The sequence below is a fragment of the Nelumbo lutea genome, chromosome 4 (genome assembly GCF_056320005.1).
Source record: "Nelumbo lutea isolate HS-2025 chromosome 4, American lotus-T2T, whole genome shotgun sequence".
In the NCBI taxonomy this organism is placed as follows: domain Eukaryota; kingdom Viridiplantae; phylum Streptophyta; class Magnoliopsida; order Proteales; family Nelumbonaceae; genus Nelumbo; species Nelumbo lutea.
In genome coordinates, this window is record NC_142687.1 from 35,990,803 (window position 1) to 36,010,326 (window position 19,524).

Sequence of the window (19,524 nt, forward strand, 5' to 3'; positions counted from 1 at the left end):
ATCATAAAAGAGGTACCCATTGGACCAATAATTCTATACCATCCCCGTTCAGAGTGAGGGGCTAATCACCAATATGAATGACTTTACTTTTCAAAACATATATATGATTTTGCTGACATGGCAGTTGTTTTGTTTTAAAAATCAAAACCGTACACATTGCAAACATCCCCACCTAATTTCATGTTTACAGACATAGCCATGATGCAATTCAGAATCCAAGATTCCAGAACTAATAGAGCCATTCCATATTTCTGAACCAAAAAACTCTCTTTCAGCTTCACAAAATAATATCAAGCATTCAAATTGCCGAAGGACTTAGACCAGTTTTTCCTTGCAGATAAAGTGATAAACTGCAAAATTGTTCAAGCATAAGAACTTAGAATATTTCTTTTCAATTTGACTTTACCACATCAACCAAATTGGATCACAAATCATCTTTACATCCCAGCTGGGATACATCCAGGTTTCAAGAACATATTTAATAAGAATATAATTTGTCTTAAAATAAGGATATGAATCACCAGGAGACATACTGAACTGATCTTTATTGTAGCGGCAACCATGGCGTGGCTATGGCACAGGAGACTGATAAGTCCAAAGTCGATGGAAGCTGCCAATTGTTGTAGTATATGCCCAAGATTGGATTTGAATGTCTTAGAGCTCATGCTGGAATAATTGCTGTATCAGCTCTTAGAGGTTCACTGATTTCAAGGAGTTCATTACAGAGTCCGGTGAAAACAACAGAATCTGTCTCTATAGGTTTGAACTTAATAAGAGCTGATGGAACCAAGTCCTCATCATCCAATATTGGTGTTCTTCCTCCAGCTTCTGGAAACCGTGGGATCACCCGCCTCTTAATTGCTACTGGATGCAATAACTCAAATTCCAATGTGGGTTCTTTTAGTGCTGCACTTGCAAACTAAAATATGAAGAGAAGAATAAATGAATGGCTCTTTAAATTAATAATTCAACATAGAAAGACTTCAATCGATAAAAAATCACTTTATGTGCTTTTAAGAATCCTGGTGAATAAGATGTAGCTGAAACTTGGCTACATGGAATTGAACAAACAAAGACCACTAATTATCAAAATTTCCTTCGCAAAAGAAAATGAATGTTGAATGTTCAGGCCAAGTTAAATTTTTATATTTAAGACCAATACAAAAGAAAACCTATTATCTGTGCCTTGGGAGATTCAAACAATTGATACGACAAGGTTAGGTTAGAAGTTCAACCACATTTGTAAATCCCAACATGTCAGTGAAGGGTACAACCAGTAAGACTATCAGATAGATCCAGAATACCTTCCATGTTTGGAGTGAAAGGATACAACCAGTAACCATATGTCGGTGATGGATTGAATGAAAGAGTAAAACAAGAACCAATTAAGGTTATAAATATCTATACAGGCCAATACACCGGATGGGGCGTATCAGCCTGTATCTTTGGCCACTTTTTCCTTTTTTTTTTTTCAAACCTGTTCAGGGGGTCGGTTTAAGGCCCGTCTACCTCGTGAAACAGGTCAAACCCCAAAACAATTGCTGTAGGGGCGTACTAGAGGGTCACTGATACAATAAAAATCAGCTAATACACTCCGATACGTTGCAAAATTTTAATCCATGGAATCAATAACGCATTAAGTATCTCTACCTACAAGAAGACATCACCAGAAGATTCAAAGAAAATTCCCAATGTTCATGGTTAAATCAGAGCATTCAAATGAAAGATAACAACTTTTCATCCCAGAAAAATATAAAGCTTAGGAGGTGGCCCATAATGTTAGACACACCAAGTGGTAGTTAGAAAAAAAACACATTATTTGATAGAGAGTATCGGTCCAAGAAACAAGCACATTCACTGGTTTCAACATTTTAGTTCTTATGGAGGAATAGTCTCCTGGGGTTTGGTCTCAAGCCCAAAGAAAAATGAGGATATGCTACAATGCAACCAGATTCAATTCTAGTTACTCAAAATAAATAAAATATATGGTCAGCAGTCTATCCCACTTGTACATATCCTATAGCCACTCACCTATTAAGTGGGCCCACCTTCAACATTGTGGTTGTGTTTGTTTGATTAAGGAAAAGAAACAGAAAACGGAGGCAAAGTTCTTAAGGAATTTTGAGAAAGACAGAGCCTGTAGGTTGACCATTTACAATTCTAGTTCCCAATACAAGTTGATGATAATGGGGCATGATGAATATGTGAAAGCAAGCCCAACTTAGTGTTTGTGCTAATTTTGATGGGTTTCAAGGATAAATTTGGACATCTTACTGATAAAAATGATCATGGCCAACTTCAATAGCAATTCCAAAATGCTCAACCCATTGACACTGGTTCACAATCAGCCTGAAAGGTGAAATACTTGTGACCCTAACCTTATTTGGTGTAGGATCAGTTGTTTCAAACTTTCAATACAAACTGATGTAGAATTTGAACAACTGAAGGATGAACCTAGGAGAATAATGATAGGCTAAAAGAAAAGTTTAGTGATGATTTTAGGACTAACGAGAAGGATTAAGAAGGGTTAGAAAGGTTCTGGGTCAAATTGTTGATAACTATAGCTTCTATATAGAATGATGGAAACATAGAAAAATTAAAAACTGTGTATAGAAAACTTTGTAAAGATGTTTGAAATGATGGATTGTATGCATAGTTGTCAAGGCGATGCCTAGGCAACAAGGCACCCTTGGGGGCTCACCTCGCCTAATCGCCAAGCAGTTTTGTACATTGTGTTATAAAAAAACTTCTATATTCTTGATTTTTTGAGGTTATAATTATAAAATAGACATTGTTAGACTAAAATATTCATTTTTTGTGTTTATATACTAATTTCTTTTTATTATTTTCTTATTTGTTGGGGTTTAATCAACAAAGCATTGCTAAATGCTGCATTGAACCCTCAAAGACTTCAAAACCTGAACCAATAAGCAAGGAAGAACTTAAAATGTCATCTAATCAACACATTTCTTCTTTTCCTATAACAGAAATATAGGGGTTCAGCTCCGATATTTTTTGAATTTTCTTTTCTTTCTTCTTTTTCTTCTCATGAAAATGTTGGAATATGTTGATTTTCTATACTTTAACGGAAGTTTATACTTTTCTTATGAAAATTATGGATACTTATTAAGGAAATATAGTTATGGAACCTAGGGAACTACCCTAAGATACACGTTTTTTACTTAAAAAAATCCATCACGGCATACTAGGCAACAAGGCGCCCCCCTGTTGCCTAGCCTCACCCTAGCACCTTGAAAACTATGACTGTATGGGGCAATTTTATTTGAAAATGTTCTGAATAAGTTTTCTATAGAAGAACAAGTTTCCCTTCATAAGATAAATTTTTCAAATTTCCCAAAACTAGGGTTTTAGATGGAATTTTACAAAATTGAGCATATAGAGATGGGAATGATGTGATAAAGGCATATTATTCAGGCCCTATTAGAGTAGGAACTTCTGTTAAAGCTGAAACTTTGGCACTGCAACAAGGGTTGAGACTGGCTAAACAATTGGGTTTACAGCAGTAAGAAGTGGAGGGAGACTCATAACTCATCATTTCTTAGCTGAGCAGCAACTCCATGGGAGCTTGGAGTTATAGGCAGACATTAAGGGAGAATGTTACAATTGCAACAGAAGTCGAACCTACTTTTAGATGTTTTAGAAGGACAGTAAATGGATTGGCAGATTGTTTGCCAAAGCAAGGGTTTATAGGAACAAGTTTTCTGGGATGTATTGTTTCCCTAGATCTTTTGTAGTCTCTCACTTTTAATTTAATGAATAATTTTTCTGTTGCTGATCCAAAAAAAGTGGATTTAAGCTCACACAAAGTTATAGTATTTAAAAAGCGTCTCTTCGGCAACAATTTTTTGGACAGCTTTTGCAAGACTTTTTGGCTGAAAATGTATGTATTTGTAGGTTTTACTCCTACCCCTACTCCTTGGATGAGTGGAAAAACCATAAAGGATAGGGTAAAAAATGACTTCATTCAAAGGAACCTAGGAGTAGCTCCAATAGGTAATAAAATGAGAAAGTAGACTAAGATGGTTCAGTCACATGCAAGACCATCAACAGCACCAATAAGAAGTGATCTATTGCAAGTTGAAGGAGCTAGAAGGGCTAGGGGTAGGCCAAAAAGGACATGGGTTGAAGTGGTAAGAAATGATTTAAGTGCTCATAATTTAACAATTGATATGGCATTAAACAAGCAGAATTGCAAAACAGGATTCATGTAGCCAATCCCATAGATAAGGCTTGAACAATGATGATGATGATGATGATGATTATCCCTACTAAAAAGAGTCTCATCAGAAACAAGTTTTCGGACAGCTTTTTCTCAGCTTGTTGGGTGAAAATGTGTATCTTTCTGGTGGGTTTTTGTTATGGATGCCTTCCTCGGGAAGACGTACCATCACCGCCGGCAGCAACAGGCACCTGACCCACCGCCAGCAGCAGCAGTGATTCAGTGATGCTCATCCTACCCAGTTCGGAAACAGCAGCCTTATCTAGATTAGATTAGCTCATTTTGCTTGTTCTTATCTTATTGTTCTTATCTTATTGTTCTTATCTCTTATCTTGTTAGTATCTTATCAGATTATGTTCTTATCTCTTATCTTATCTTGTTAGTAGCTTATCAGATTAGAATTAGCTTATCTTATCCTTAGCAAGATAGAACTGGAAGTCTCCCTATTCAGCAAGGAGACTCCCTTTGATTAGGACTCTTGTAATCTCCTATTTAAGGAGACCCCCATTATTGAATGAGATATCGAATATTCAGTTAAAGAAGTGAGTTAGGAGAGTTGGTGATCTCTTAAACAAATCACCAGAGGCGCCAAGATAGGTTCATCAAGAGCAGGAAGGAACAAGGGAAAACAGGAGGTTTTCCCCGTGAACCGACCCGTGACGAGATCCTATTCCCGGGCCCTCAACAACTTGGTATCAGAGCAAGGCGTCATGGGTGATCTGGAGCAGCTACCATCCAGGGTCCACGACCTCGAGAACCAACTCGTGGAGACCAGCTCCGAAGTCCGTGAGATCAAAGATGAAGTGAGGGAGCTGCGACGCCTGATGGAGCTATTCCTTTCTAGCAGGGAAGGGAACTCTGAAGGAGGGACAGCCGCCAATGGCCGCCGACCAGATCTGTCGGAGTCTTCCGGCAAGCAGCAGTCTGTGAGCCAAAGAACCGCAGTCGTCCCCAAGTACAGCAGGCTGGAATTCCCGTCATACAACGGCAACGGAGACCCCTTAGGCTGGCTGTATCGCTGCAAGCAATTTTTTCAGAACCAACGGATAGATGACCGGGATAAGGTAAGTCTAGCCGCCTTTCACTTAACAGAGGAAGCACAACTTTGGTTTTATCGGTTAGAGCAAGAAGAACCCAGGCTCAGTTGGCCCCAGTTTAAGTCCTATTGCCTTCTTAGGTTCGGACCCCCACTGACCAGCAACCCACTGGGTGAGCTGATAAACCTTAAACAGACCGGCACAGTGGCTGAATATCAGCGACAGTTCCTAACCCTCCTCGCGAGGGCATCCTCCGTGCAACCCAACCAGCAAGTGGATATGTTCACGGCAAGGTTATCAGAACCCCTACGGGTGGATGTCGAGATGCAGAATCCCCTAAATTTGGTCACAGCCATGAACTTAGCCCGTGCATTCGAGCGCAAACTGCAGCTCAGCCGCGGAATTTTTAATGTGCGTCGGCCACCAAACTCATGGGTACCCCCAAGATCAGCAGCAACGACCCCCTCTTCTGCTACTAGCCGAGAACTGAAATCTCCCACCACCTCCGCCTCTAGACCAATGACAAGTACAGGTAGCAACATGGCCGCTCCACCCATTAAGCGTTTAACCAGGGCAGAAATGGCAGAACGCCGAGCAAGAGGCCAATGTTTCAACTGTGATGACCTCTACTCGGCAGGACATAGATGCAAGAGGCTTTTTTGCCTCCTCATCGATGAACAAGAGGAAGAGGAAGAAGAACCGGTCAAATTCGAGCCAGAGATCTCTCTCCATGCAATCACCGGCATTAAAACTTCTCAGACCATGCAGTCACAGGCACAGATAGCAGGTCAACCAGTGCGCATTCTCGTCGATTCAGGGAGTACACACAACTTCATAAGTGAGCATGCCGCCCTTCAGTTAAAACTGCCAATGGAGCTTCGATCGCGACTACAGGTAGCCGTCGCAAATGGTGAGAGAATTCACAGTCCAGGAATTTGTAAGGACGTGCCGGTACAGGTCAATTCTGAACTGTTTCTTGCTGATTTATTTGTACTTTCATTGGATGGATTCGATATTGTTCTAGGGGTCAAGTGGTTAATTACCCTAGGCCCGATTTTGTGGGACTTCAGCGCACTCACCATGACCTTCCACCTAAATGGAAAGCAAGTTTCATGGCACGGTTGCAGGGTTAAAGAAAGGACACCACAGGTCCATGCACTTCAGACAGAACCGGCAGCCATGGAAAAACTTCTCGCCAAGTTTTCAGATCTGTTCCAAGAACCCAAGGGCCTCCCCCCTCCCCGAACTTGCGACCATCGTATTCCTTTGATGGCGGGTTCAGCACCAGTCGTTGTCCGGCCGTATCGCTACCCTCACTTACAGAAGAACGAGATAGAGAAACAATGTACAGAGATGCTGAACCAAGGAATCATATGCAAAAGTCACTCCCACTTCTCTTCGCCGGTTCTGTTGGTGGTGAAGCAGGATGGAACGTGGAGGTTCTATGTTGACTATAGAGAACTCAATGACCGGACGATCAAAGATAAGTTCCCTATTCCTGTTGTTGATGAACTGCTGGACGAGTTGCATAGTGCCCAGTATTTCTCTAAGTTGGACCTCAGGTCCGGATACTTCCAAGTTCGCATGGCTCCTGGTGACGTAAAGAAGACTGCTTTTCGCATCCACCATGGCCACTTCGAATTTTTAGTCATGCCATTCGGACTCTCCAACGCCCCATCTACATTTCAGTCACTAATGAACGAGGTATTCCAGCTCCATCTGCGCAAATTTGTTTTAGTTTTCTTTGATGATATCCTCGTTTACAGCAATTCATGGGTAGAGCATGTCCACCATCTAAGGACCGTTTTCAAGCTCCTACGCCAACACAGATTATTCCTGAAACAGTCCAAGTGCTCCTTCGGGGAGCGACAGGTTCTTTATCTCGGCCACGTCATCCATGGGCAGGGTGTGACAGTTGATAGTTCCAAGATTCAGGCTATAAAAGAATGGCCCAAACCTCAACCAGCCAAGGCCTTACGCGGGTTCCTCAGTTTAATGGGTTACTACCGCAAATTTGTACAGAACTATGGAGTGTTGGCAGCCCCGTTAACCAACTAGTTGAAGAAAAATTCCTTCCGGTGGGACGACGCAGCAGATGAAGCTTTCCTGACACTAAGAAATGCCCTGTCTTGCAATTACCTAATTTCGCCCTCGAATTTACAGTCGAGTGTGATGCTTCCGGAGTGGGTATCGGGGCCGTACTACAGCAGCAAGGGCACCTGATTTCCTTCTTCTGTCGCAGACTGGCCGACCGGCACCTGAAGCTTCCAACCTATGAGCGCGAATTAATTGGCCTAGCCCGAGCCGTCCAGCACTGGAGGCCATATTTGTGGGGGCGGTTGTTCGTCGTCAAAACTGATCATTACAGCCTCAAATACCTGTTAGAGCAGCGTCTCACCACTTCCCCTCAGTAGCATTGGGTTAGCAAACTGCTCGGGTTTGACTTCCGAGTGGAATATAAGGCGAGATCCTCAAATCGTGCAGTTGATGCCTTGTCTAGGCGAGATGAAGACGCGATGGTTCTGTGTAGCATTTCCCAACCTCGGATCTCTTTGTTTGACGACATTAAAAAGGCAGCACCACTGTCCCCGGAATGGTCACTCTTGCTACAGAAGATCCGTTCCGGCACCGCCGACCCCAATTGGTCACTTGAAGACAGATTGGTACTGTATAAGGGATGAGTCCATCTTCCACCAGACTGCTCGTTGATCCCCACCATCATCACCAGCATCCATAACTCCACCCACAAGGGCATTCAAAAAACACTACATCGTGTCCGAACTGATTTCCATTGGCAAGGTATGAAGACTTCTATTCGAGATTTTGTCCAGAATTGCTCCACATGCCAACAGCACAAATGGGAAAACCTACACCCGGCAGGCCTCCTTCAGCCCCTTTCCATCCCGACACAGATCTGGGCCGACATCTCCATGGACTTCATTGAGGGACAATCCAAGGTAGGTGGCAAATCAGTTCTCTTCGTGGTAGTAGACCGCTTCTCTAAATACGCCCACTTCATTCCTCTATCACACCCGTACAGTGCCACTTTGGTTGCCCTCACCTTCTTTACACATGTCTTTCGCTTGCATGGGTTACCAGAACCCGATTTTCACCAGTGCCTTCTGGAAAGAGTTATTCCGGCTACAAGGCACCACCTGGCCTACTCATCAGCTTACAGGCCACAAACCGACGGTCAGACAAAAGTGGTTAACCGCACAATCGAAATGTATCTCCGTTGTTTCATAGGTGATCAACCACGACGGTGGGTGGATTGGCTCCCTTGGGTCGAGTACTGCTACAACACAGCCTACCATTCTTCCCTCCGCATGACTCCCTTTCGCGTCGTTTATGGCAGGGATCCTCCCCGCTTGTTGTCCTACGAGCCGGGTTCTACTCGTTTGGAAGCAATTGATACTCCTTACAGGAACGCGATGCCCTCCTAGCCGACGTCCACCTTCACTTACAGCAGGCCCAGCTCCGCATGAAGCTCCACTATGACAAGCACCACCGGGAAAGCTCCTTGCGCCACAAGGCTGCCCCGAAGCTGGCCCCTAAGTTCTATGGGCCCTACAAGGTTCTACGATGGATTGGCAGTGTGGCCTACCAGCTGGAATTTCCTGAGACCAGCCGGATTCATGATGTCTTCCACATCTCCTTGTTGAAGACATTTAGGGGTGTTCCCCCGGACCAAGTTCCCTCCCTGCCACCCTTGAAAGATGGCAAGCTGGTCCCCCAACCTAAAGCTGTCACCCGCTCTCGTTTCAATCATGGAATCCTTGAAGTCTTGGTGGAATGGTGTAATTTACCATCAACAGAAGCCACATGGATCCCATTGGCAGAGTTCCAAGCCACATATCCAGAGTTCGAGCTTGAGAACAAGCTCGTAGTCCAAGAGGGGAGTAATGTTATGGATGCCTTCCTCGGGAAGACGTACCATCACCGCCGGCAGCAACAGGCACCTAACCCACCGCCAACAGCAGCAGTGATTTAGTGATGGCCATCCTACCCAGTTCGGAAACAGCAGCCTTATCTAGATTAGATTAGCTCATTTTGCTTGTTCTTATCTTATTATTCTTATCTCTTATCTTATCTTGTTAGTAGCTTATTAGATTATGTTCTTATCTCTTATCTTATCTTGTTAGTAGCTTATCAGATTAGAATTAGCTTATCTTATCCTTAGCAAGATAGAACTGGAAGTCTCCCTATTCAGCAAAGAGACTCCCTTTGATTAGGACTCTTGTAATCTCCTATTTAAGGAGACCCCCATTATTGAATGAGATATCGAATATTCAGTTAAAGAAGTGAGTTAGGAGAGTTGGTGATCTCTTGAACAAATCACCAGAGGCGCCAAGATAGGTTCATCAACAGTTTTACTCTACTACTACTATATTTTTGCACATTTTACGCCCACTAGGAACAAACATGAAACATCAATGTACTAACAAGCATGGCTAATGGGAGGAACAAACATCAATGAATTTTCTTGTCTTTTCTTTTGAAAGGCTAGCTGAAACATCAATGGATTTTGGAAGGCTAATTGAAACTGATTCAGTTGATTCAGAGTTGGATTTTTTTTCGATAATTGAAAGATAATTTCATTAATCAAAGAAGATAATCTGTTACATGCTTCCCTTGGAGAGGCGTGAGGTGCAGCCTCTCCTAAACATTGCATTGCTCAGAGTTGGATGAATTTTATAGAAGCTTCTTTTCAGTTTACACCGGATTTATATAGAGGACTATGGAATAGCAGATCCACTGGTTAATCATGGACGTAATAGTAGATACATCAAGGTTTTCAGTCTAATGATGATCTACCAACTGCTAAGCTTGACAAGGAGGCAATACTCTCGGACAGGGATCCTTTTTCTTTTTCTCTAGGTTTCTTTGAAAAAGGCTTTACGTCCTCTTACCCCTTGTTGTATTTATATCACCCTACCCAAGTTGTGTTTTCTTCTTTGAAAAGGTTAGGATCATATCTCATATTTTCAGGTTGAGTTGGATTGTACTTTTTTTTCTTTTTTGTTAGTATAATTTTAAGGATCTGCCAAGAGCATTAGATATATTTTCCAGGTTCAAAAGCAACTCATACTATTCCTTCAAAGTTTTCATTATTCACAACCCTTTGTTTTGCACCTTTTCATTTGAAACTTGGATGTTTTGCACCACTTCTCTTCTAAATCACATTTTCTGGTAACAATTAGGTATTACTTCATCCAAAAAATTGCAATCCGTATATTAAAGAAACATAAAAGACATTTGATATGAGATGCAAAGGATCTAACTTTCTCGCCTCTAGATGATTTACTTGAGCACCAAATCCAAATCATCAGCCCATAGATATTTTTATATAGAAAAGTGTGAACTTCTATTAAAAGGAAATGAGAATATACAAGAGAGAAAAGTATTGAAAGAAACTCCAACATAAAAGGCAAAAGTATCAAAATGAGATCACATAAAACCCACAAATATATATTATATACATTTTCACCCAACAAGTCTAGCAAAAACTGTCCAAAAATTTGTTTATGAAGAGTCTCTTTTTAAATGCTTGAACTTTGAGTGGACTTAAATCCAACCCAAGAGGGAACAAATGTCAGTACACAATCTCTCCTTGGACTTCTAGGTTTACTATAAAAAATAAGCTTATTCCTCTCCCTCCATATGCCCCAAGAAACTGCAATCAAAAAGGCACTTTTTCTAACCAAGATGGCAGATCCACACATTCTTCAGTTTCCCATCAAGCAACATTTTTTCCAAACACCAGGACACTATACAACCTGATAACCTTGGATTTTGAAATATTAGAAAATGTTTTTATAAATGAAATATTAGACAATGTTCAGCCCATGGATTTAGGATAGTTGCCTCCTCTTCCCCCCATTTCTTCTTTTGTACATCCTATTTTTGTCCTTGGATTTAGGATTGTTGACTCCCCCCACCCCATTTCTTCTTCTGTGCATTCTATGCTTCTCTCTTTTTTCTTCTTTCCATTTCTATACCATAGTTGCCAAGGCATCACCTAGGCACCCTTGGCTGAGTATCTCACCTAAACACCTTGTTTATAGTAACAAGGCCCCTCTTTGGGTGACTAGGCACCAGACTGGGCAATAAGGCACCCCACCTAGGCAACAAAAATTGACTAGGCAGTCACTTTATTATAATATCATTCATATTGCTATATCTTACCAATGTGTGTTAATACATTCGACTATATATTATATGTATTATCTATACTTTGTTTTAAATTTTTACTGTTGAAATTTAAAAGATCCAAGGCTTTTGAGAAGAAAAAAGAAAGAAAGAATATAAATATAAAGAGGTCACTTTCTGTTTTTTCTTTTCTTATTCTCTGTCTCTCTTAAATAGAAAAATGACACCACTGACTAGCCTCATACTTTTTCTCTCTTACTCTCTATCTTAAATTTTATCTTAGAAAATTGTAACCTTCTTTAATTGCTAATTTGATATCAAATTGCTCCAAGAATTGTTATTTCTTCAATTACTCTTTATCTTACGCCTCACATATCAATGATTATTTAGTGATTTAATGAAAAAAAAAACTATTCTATGCATTTTTATAGTTCAAAATATATGAAAGAAGCACTTCAATAATCATGAGCCAAATAAATAAAAAGAGTAAAAATGAAAAACCAATAGGTGAAATCAAGTTATATTAATTTCTCTTAGTATTTTAGGAGAGTTCAATGCAAAAAGGGCAATCAAGTTCTTAGTTTCTCTTGTATATATCGAGTGATTTTTCTAATTATTCTAAATCTAACATCCCAAGTTTTTTTATTTTCTCATTTCTTTTCAATGGATTTGTTTTCTTTCTACTGACTTTTTTGCATAGATCAAATTAATTAAGTTATTTTCTTTCTTCTAAACTATTGAATGACCATAAATCTAATATCCAATTATATGGATGATTCTTCATATGTTTCCTTTCTTCTAAATTGGTTATTTGAATTATTTGAGAACTTTGTATTTTGAAACATGAAATGTAAAATGTTTATAATTGTTAATTGATTCATTATTATTTTATTTAATGCTTAACCGCTGAAACCTATTGCTTATAAACTTTTATTTTATGATTATTTATACCTTTTATCATTCTAACTCGTTATATTATATGCTATTTTTATCAATTTATAAACTTTAATTTATTTTATTCTTAAGCTTTGAGGCTTACGCCTCACCTTTTTGGGCCATTATCCTCAACTATGCCTTTAGCCTTTTAAAACCTTGGAATCACCTAGACACCTTGACAACTATGATGAGAACCAAATAACAGTAGCTACAACTCTTTTTCTTTTTTTTTTTTTTGAAGAATCAATAGAAAATTCATTAAAAGAAAAGGTTACATCCTAACTCCCTTGGTTGTCAAGATGACACACCAAATACTTCAAGAACATACTTCTAGTACATGCTCAAAACTTTAAATTGAAAAACTTCTACATTACAAGGCTGTAAGTCAAGGAAATTCCAGGAATTTTCCAATAAATCAGCTTTGGAATCTTGATCAAAATCTGGGAGACCGAGAACCCACTCTGATAGCAGATTGCACACTGTAGCAACCATGTATTCTATATTGTTTGACCTGTTCTCGAAAACTCTTCTGTTTCTCTCCCTCCAAATAAACCAAGCAACACAACATATCTATCAAAAGCCTGTTGCACAATCCCCCTGGTTAAAAGCCTTCTGCACTAATGCAGAGCCAACCCTAACCCAAACCAATGTTGCATGGAAACAGACATTGGGATCAGGATTAAATGATGCTTCTTCACATACCATTTCTCCTCCTTTCCCAGTTCGTGAAGTATGGTATAAGCCTATTCCCACAAAAATTGAGGCTTTTTGCTGGGAGGTTTATCATGAGAAGATTAATACTTTGGATATTCTACTAAAAAGAAGGGAAAATGTTTATTTATCCCTAAACTGGTGCATACTCTGTAAGGCTAATGATGAGTCTAGTTACCACCTACCAATCTCCTGTCCATTTGTTACCTTTATTATATGGGAATTTGGGTGCAGGACATTGCCTATGAGCTTGGCCAGTTTCTTTGAGGCTATAACTTTCAAATGGCTGAGGAAAAGAGGAAGAGTAATGGAAGATGCACAAGGGCTGTTATTTTATGGACAATATAGGAAGAAACGAATGCAAGAATTTTCAGTGAAAAAGAAAGAAGCATGGAACTGATTTTGAAGGGGATCACAGAGAGGAAAGCCTTTTTGCATAGATGTCTCACCAACTGGTTTTCAGAAATGGAAATTGATATATCGAGGTAGAGTCATGGGTGTTGAAGGGATGGCAATGTTGATGTAAAACATAGGTAAGAACTGGAGATGGATGAATCTGTTTATTCTCTCATTGAAAATCAAAGCTTTAGATATCGCAAGCAGCTTTTATTTTGTAGAAGGAAGAATGAGAGGCACATTTGGCATTACATCTTAGAAATCTTGTGCTTGAGAAAGATCAAGGATGTGGATCAGGGCATGATCCTCTTGCTCACTGGCAAGACAAGGATCATTGAAGTTTTTAGAGATAGCAAAGGGAGATTGAGCAATTTATTTCCATGATCCATTTTGCATGGCAACTCAACTAGAGCAGAATTGTTAGCAGTAAAGCAGGGCTTGAGATTGGACCATGTCTTTAACCTTACAAATCCAGTGGTGAATGGGGATTCAAATGTATTCTTGGGGCAGTTATAAAGTAGAAAGACAGGCTCTTGAATGTACAGACATGTTATGAGGGAGATTAGGAGCTGGCCTGTGATCTGCATATAGATTATAGCATAGTTGTCAAGGTGACACCTAGCAGACAAGGCGCCCTTGGAGGCTTGCCTCGCCAAGTCTCCAAACAATTTTGCATACTGTGTAATAAAATACTTTTATATTGTTATTTTTTTTAGATTATAATTATAAAATAGACACAATTAAAGACAAATATTCACTTTTTGTGTTTAAAAACTAATTTATTTTTATTATTTTCTTTTTATTTTTTGGGTTTAATCAACACAAACATTGTTAACTGCTGTATTGAACCCCCAATGACTTCAAAATCTGAACCAATAAGGGAAGAACTTAAAATTTTGTCTAATCAACACATTTCTTCTTTCACCTTTTCTTTTCTTCTTTTCCTATAACAAAATTAGGGGTTCAGCCCCCATATTTTTTGAACTTTCTTTCCTTTCTTCTTTTTCTTCTCATAAATATGTTGATTTTCTAGACTTAAACATGAAGTTTATAATTTTCTTATGAAAATTATGGATAGTTATTAAAGAAAGTTGGTTATGGAACCTAGGGAACTACCCAAGGATATGTGATTTTTACTTAAAAAAATCCATCACCTAGGCGACTAGGTGACAAGGCACCCCCCTGTCGCCTAACCTCGCCTTGGCACCTTTAAAACTATGGATTATAGGTGGAGCCCAATATCTACCAATTTCTTGGCTGATGGTCTAGTTAAACAAGAAGCATCAAGGAATCAAGTATTTTGGGGTGTAATCCCCCAATAATGAGGACTAGGGGTGCTCAGGGTTCAGTTAACCGAACCGTGGGCCTAATTTTGAAACCGAACCGATGTGACCGGTTTCTGGAAAACCGGTAACAGAAACCAAACCAAAGCTGATCGGTTAAACAGTTGACCAGTTCAGTTAACTGTCGGTTTGGTTTGTCGGCTTTTCATTTTTTTATATTTATAATATAATACAAAATATATAATAAAAACTAGAAATATATAAAAATATCATATTTTAAATAATAATAATATATTATATATTATAAATATATATTTATAAATAATGCATATTTATTCATTTATAATATATAGAAAATATATAGTATATAATATATAATATATATAAATATACATAAAATATGTAGAAATATATGTATACTAGTCAGTTCGGTTAACCGCTGGTTTTCTATATTGGTTAACCGAAACCAAACAGGAACCTTCAGTTTGTAAAAATACCAAACCGACCGGTTCAATTAACTGGATTTTCGGTTCGGTTTCAGTCGTTTTTTGGTTCAGTTTGGTTTTTCTTGCTCACCCCTAGTGAGGACTTGTAAAAAGTGTAGAATGGGGAGCTAGCAAGGACTAGGGGTGGCTAAAGCCTGCAGCTTAAGAAATCTAATAAATAGAAAGGATTCCAAGGTAGTGGTGCAATGCCTCAAGAATCAAGGTTTGACTCCTTGGTCATATAGGAATATCATGAAGGAAATGAAAGTGCAAACAAGGGAAGTGGTGTTGATGTATAATGGGTTTCTTGATCAACCAATGGAGTTGGCAGATACATTGGCAAACAGGGGGTATATAGGAGACAGCTATTTTGGGGCCTATTGCAAAAAGCTCTAACAGAACTAATGACATTCTGATGGGGATGGGAAAATGTCCCCTATATTGGCGATGCCTGGTATCATAAATTTCCTATTATCCATCAAAAAAATGTACATATTTGTGCTTTTGTTTGTATAGCAGCAACAGAATATCATTTGGTCAGAGAGATATAAGTTTCAAATAAATTTTCATTTAATTATATAGCAATGTAGAAAGCAAAACTATTCAAGGTTTTTATGTAAAACACATTCTTGGCAATTAAAACTAAATGAATGAAACAGGAAAGAATAGAATAATAGTTTAGCAAAAGAAAAGAAGGAAGAAAATAATAAACCTCAATGAGAAATAAATATAAGTTGTACTAACCTCATAGAGTGCAGTAGTTGGCTCCCATGGAAGAAAGATACCTTGGAGTACCACTTCATCAGGAAACTGGATTCGAATGACAGTTTTCTTGTACCTCTTCCTTGCAGCTTTTGCCTGCTTCTCCTTATATGACTTGGGAATCAGAAGTTGAGACTCTGCAATTTTTTTCTTCCTCAGATCGGCCTCTTTCCTCAACTCTTCAGCTGTAAGGTTATAGAAAGAGTCTGGCAGATTGATTTTTGCTGCTATGCCTTCAGGGACAGAAAAGAAAACTCGAACCTGAAAAGTTCACAAGGCTGAAGAATTGTAAGAAGCAAGTAATGATTTAAAAGGGAAAAATAAAAGAAAGAAAGCAAAGAGATGATAAATCTATTCATGTAGCAAATAATACAACACAATCTAGTGATCAAAAAAATAATATAACACATTAAACTAAACGATAAGTCAAGAAATCTATGAACTTAATGCATATATAGATTAAAAGAAATTTTTGGAAGCCTATTGTGAACTATACAACAGCATATAACTGGATATAATGAAAGCCAGAAATATTAGAAAACAACAGTAATAATTGTGACAACTGAGAATTAACAGAAAAAATGATAAATCCAATAAACAATCAAAAGAGACAGTCTGGTAAGGGACCAAGCATTAAATAAAAGGGAAATAAGAAGAGGACCAAAATGGCAAGAAATCAGAAAACATGAAAATCATAGAGGAATGTAAAGCAACTATGCTGTATTGTTGCAGTAAGAGAGTAAATAAAAAAGAACATGATATAGAAGAAAGATTTATCAAAAAAAAAAACATGATATAGAAGAAAGACTATGTATAACTACAGATAACAAAAGCTGGAACAACTAAACAACAGCAACAACCATGACCACCAGAAATTAACCAAAAACTGGTCAACAAGAGTAAAATTGATGTAATAGGTCAAAATATTGAAAGAAAATGGAGATAAATATATAACCAAAAAATTGAAAAATTAATATACCGTACAACATGATAACGTAAAAAGCGTATAATGACAAAACGAATCAGGACTTGGTGAAAATATTACAGCAGATAGTTCTAGCATTATTATACCTGTCTATCAACTTTCTTCGAGTCAACTGAACTGTCTCCCTCAGTTGAATTTGCACAAGGCAAATCTTCTGTCTTCCGTGTTTCCAGTAATGATATTGCCTCTTTGATCAAAAAGATCTGCTGCTCCAAAGGAGCTTCCATCACTGCCCACATTTCTTCACCTTCTGCTTGGAGTGCAAAGCCAACATACTCCATCAACTCAACACCTCCTACCACATCACCGATAGCCTCCTTTATCTTTGGATTGCCCATTCGAATTCTTCGAAACTTGGCATTTTGAGGTTCCTGAACAATATTCCTAAAAAGCTTAAGAACAACCTCCACAGATCCTTCAGATGGCCGTCCAGAAAGAAAGGCACCAATCCGACCCGCCAACTCATTTCTTGACTCCATCTGAGTCCCATCATCCTGTAATTCCCCAACAACCTGAGCATTCTCAACTGAGCTACTGAGGCATCTCTCAATATGTGTGGACACCTCCTCTTCAGACCTATACGGTTGACCACAAACTGGGCACTCAACAACATTTAGCGAATACCCATTTTGAGAACGTTTCCCGGAAGTGATTAGAGAGTCAAAGGGATCGAACCCATTCGCCGGTATGCGATCGGAACTGGGGATACTCTGAGGAGTTGGCTCATTCTTTAGTCTACCATCAGAATTCACATTGGTATTGGGTATCGACGGCCTCGGTTTTATGTTCGACGGAGGTAAGTTCTGCCTTAAATCACCATTCTGGGATGGACGCGTAAGGATTGGATTAGCCGGTCCGGACGAAGACGAGCCCAATACTCTCCCCCGTCCCCTGAATTTATCAGAAGATGACGATGAGAATTGATTGTTCACCTTCTTCATGAAGCCCTTGAATTTGTCCTTCACATCGTCCATGGCCGAGCTCTGAATGAAGAAATGAGAAACTCAAGATAACGAATCCCAATCAGCTCAGTCAAGAAACTATCTGCAACCTTTAGACGTTTTAGATTGGAATTGAGGACGGTTCCTTTTCGAGAAACCGACAAAGGAGAGAGCTAACGAGCAGAAGCAAACAAGGAGCAGCTTTGTAATTTGTAAATGGACTAGGGTTTCTTCCGAGTTTTAACGATCTGTTAGCCCTGGGAGAGGAATTAGAACAGAAAACTGTCGAGAACTGCGTAGACTTTTCAGGAATAGCGTGTCGCGTTTTTTAACTAACGGTTGAAGATTCCAGGAAAGTGGGGTTTACGCGGCCGACGTCGACCATGCGATTTTCCGACCGTCTGATCAGTTACGGTTAGCGTCGTTTACATCTCTTTACACTGTCGCATCAGCAATCACCTAGCGACAGGTGTCGCGTCCAGAGAGTAATGACTGATCTTGGACACTTGTTACACATTGATTGGTTTATATAAAATGTTGTAAAGAATAAAAGGTGTAGGAGATTGGGACGGATTCGTTGTTTACCGGCTGGATATTTTGTTTAATGACGAGAATACCCTCATCGTTTTGTACACGCTCGCGTTTTTACTTGACTGTCCTGTCGCTGAGACGAATCCACCCGTTCATTACTTGTGAGATTGCATCATGACAATTCCTCTCATGATTGATGAACGGGCGGGAGCACTCACACGGAATAAAATGGAGTATTTGCCCCTTGTGTGGATTGGGCTGGCGTGTTCATTGGGAATCCGGATCAGGATTCAGCGTAGGGTCCCAACAAGGGGTGATGGTGACAACATCCGAACAGGAAAAGGGAGATGTTCTCAATGCACGGTTATAAAGGCTTTTATAATTCGTTCATTTTATATCTGGTCATATGAGATCGGCTTCAGTCAGTGCAAGCCCGTGTTCTTACGAGACTGGATTTGTTCCTCACACCGATCTCACACACACATTCTATAATGCATTAGTAACATCTCATGTACTTATAAGTTATTCATGGAAGATGTTCAAAATGCACGATGGATATGCCTATGGGGCACCCATTATTTTATTTTGCAAAAAACTGTTCATTTATTCAATCATGTATACATTAGTTAACCTTTATTTTTGTTAATTTCAAAATATCCTTGTTCGCCCTAAAACATTATTGAATATCTCTCTCTTACTCCAACGATTGAACCTCCATATCTACTTCCTTTTAATCATTATCATTTTAAACTCCCATGTGCAACACATGTACACTTTTACTAGTAAAACAAAGTATGAAAATATTCCCAATGCAAAGCTATAAAGATTGTTTGAATGGTATTTGTTGATAGCTAGACACATCATTAGACACTACATAAGTGAAACATTAAATAAACACTTTTGTGTTAGGGGAAACATTAAAATGAAACTTCCCCAAATGGCCGACTAACATGTAAACCAATAAAAACATTTATAAGAAAATAGGTGTATGAAATAACATGATGGGATAAATGCCCACATGGCATGACCTAACACCATTTATCAAACAAATAGAAGTCATACCAAAC

At 39.2% G+C, this 19,524-nt stretch overlaps 1 protein-coding gene across 1 annotated transcript; it reads right to left on the minus strand.

Moving 5' to 3' along the window:
- Positions 1-358: 358 nt before the first annotated feature.
- Positions 359-18,430, minus strand: PUX2 (plant UBX domain-containing protein 2). The gene is made up of 3 exons (XM_088986390.1): positions 17,072-18,430; positions 15,983-16,261; positions 359-919 (listed from the first exon to the last, which is right to left on the minus strand). Exons 1-3 carry the CDS (start codon positions 17,957-17,959, stop codon positions 662-664), a joined length of 1,425 nt encoding a protein of 474 aa, XP_088842516.1. The 5' UTR covers positions 17,960-18,430; the 3' UTR covers positions 359-661.
- Between the last annotated feature and the right edge of the window lie 1,094 nt (positions 18,431-19,524).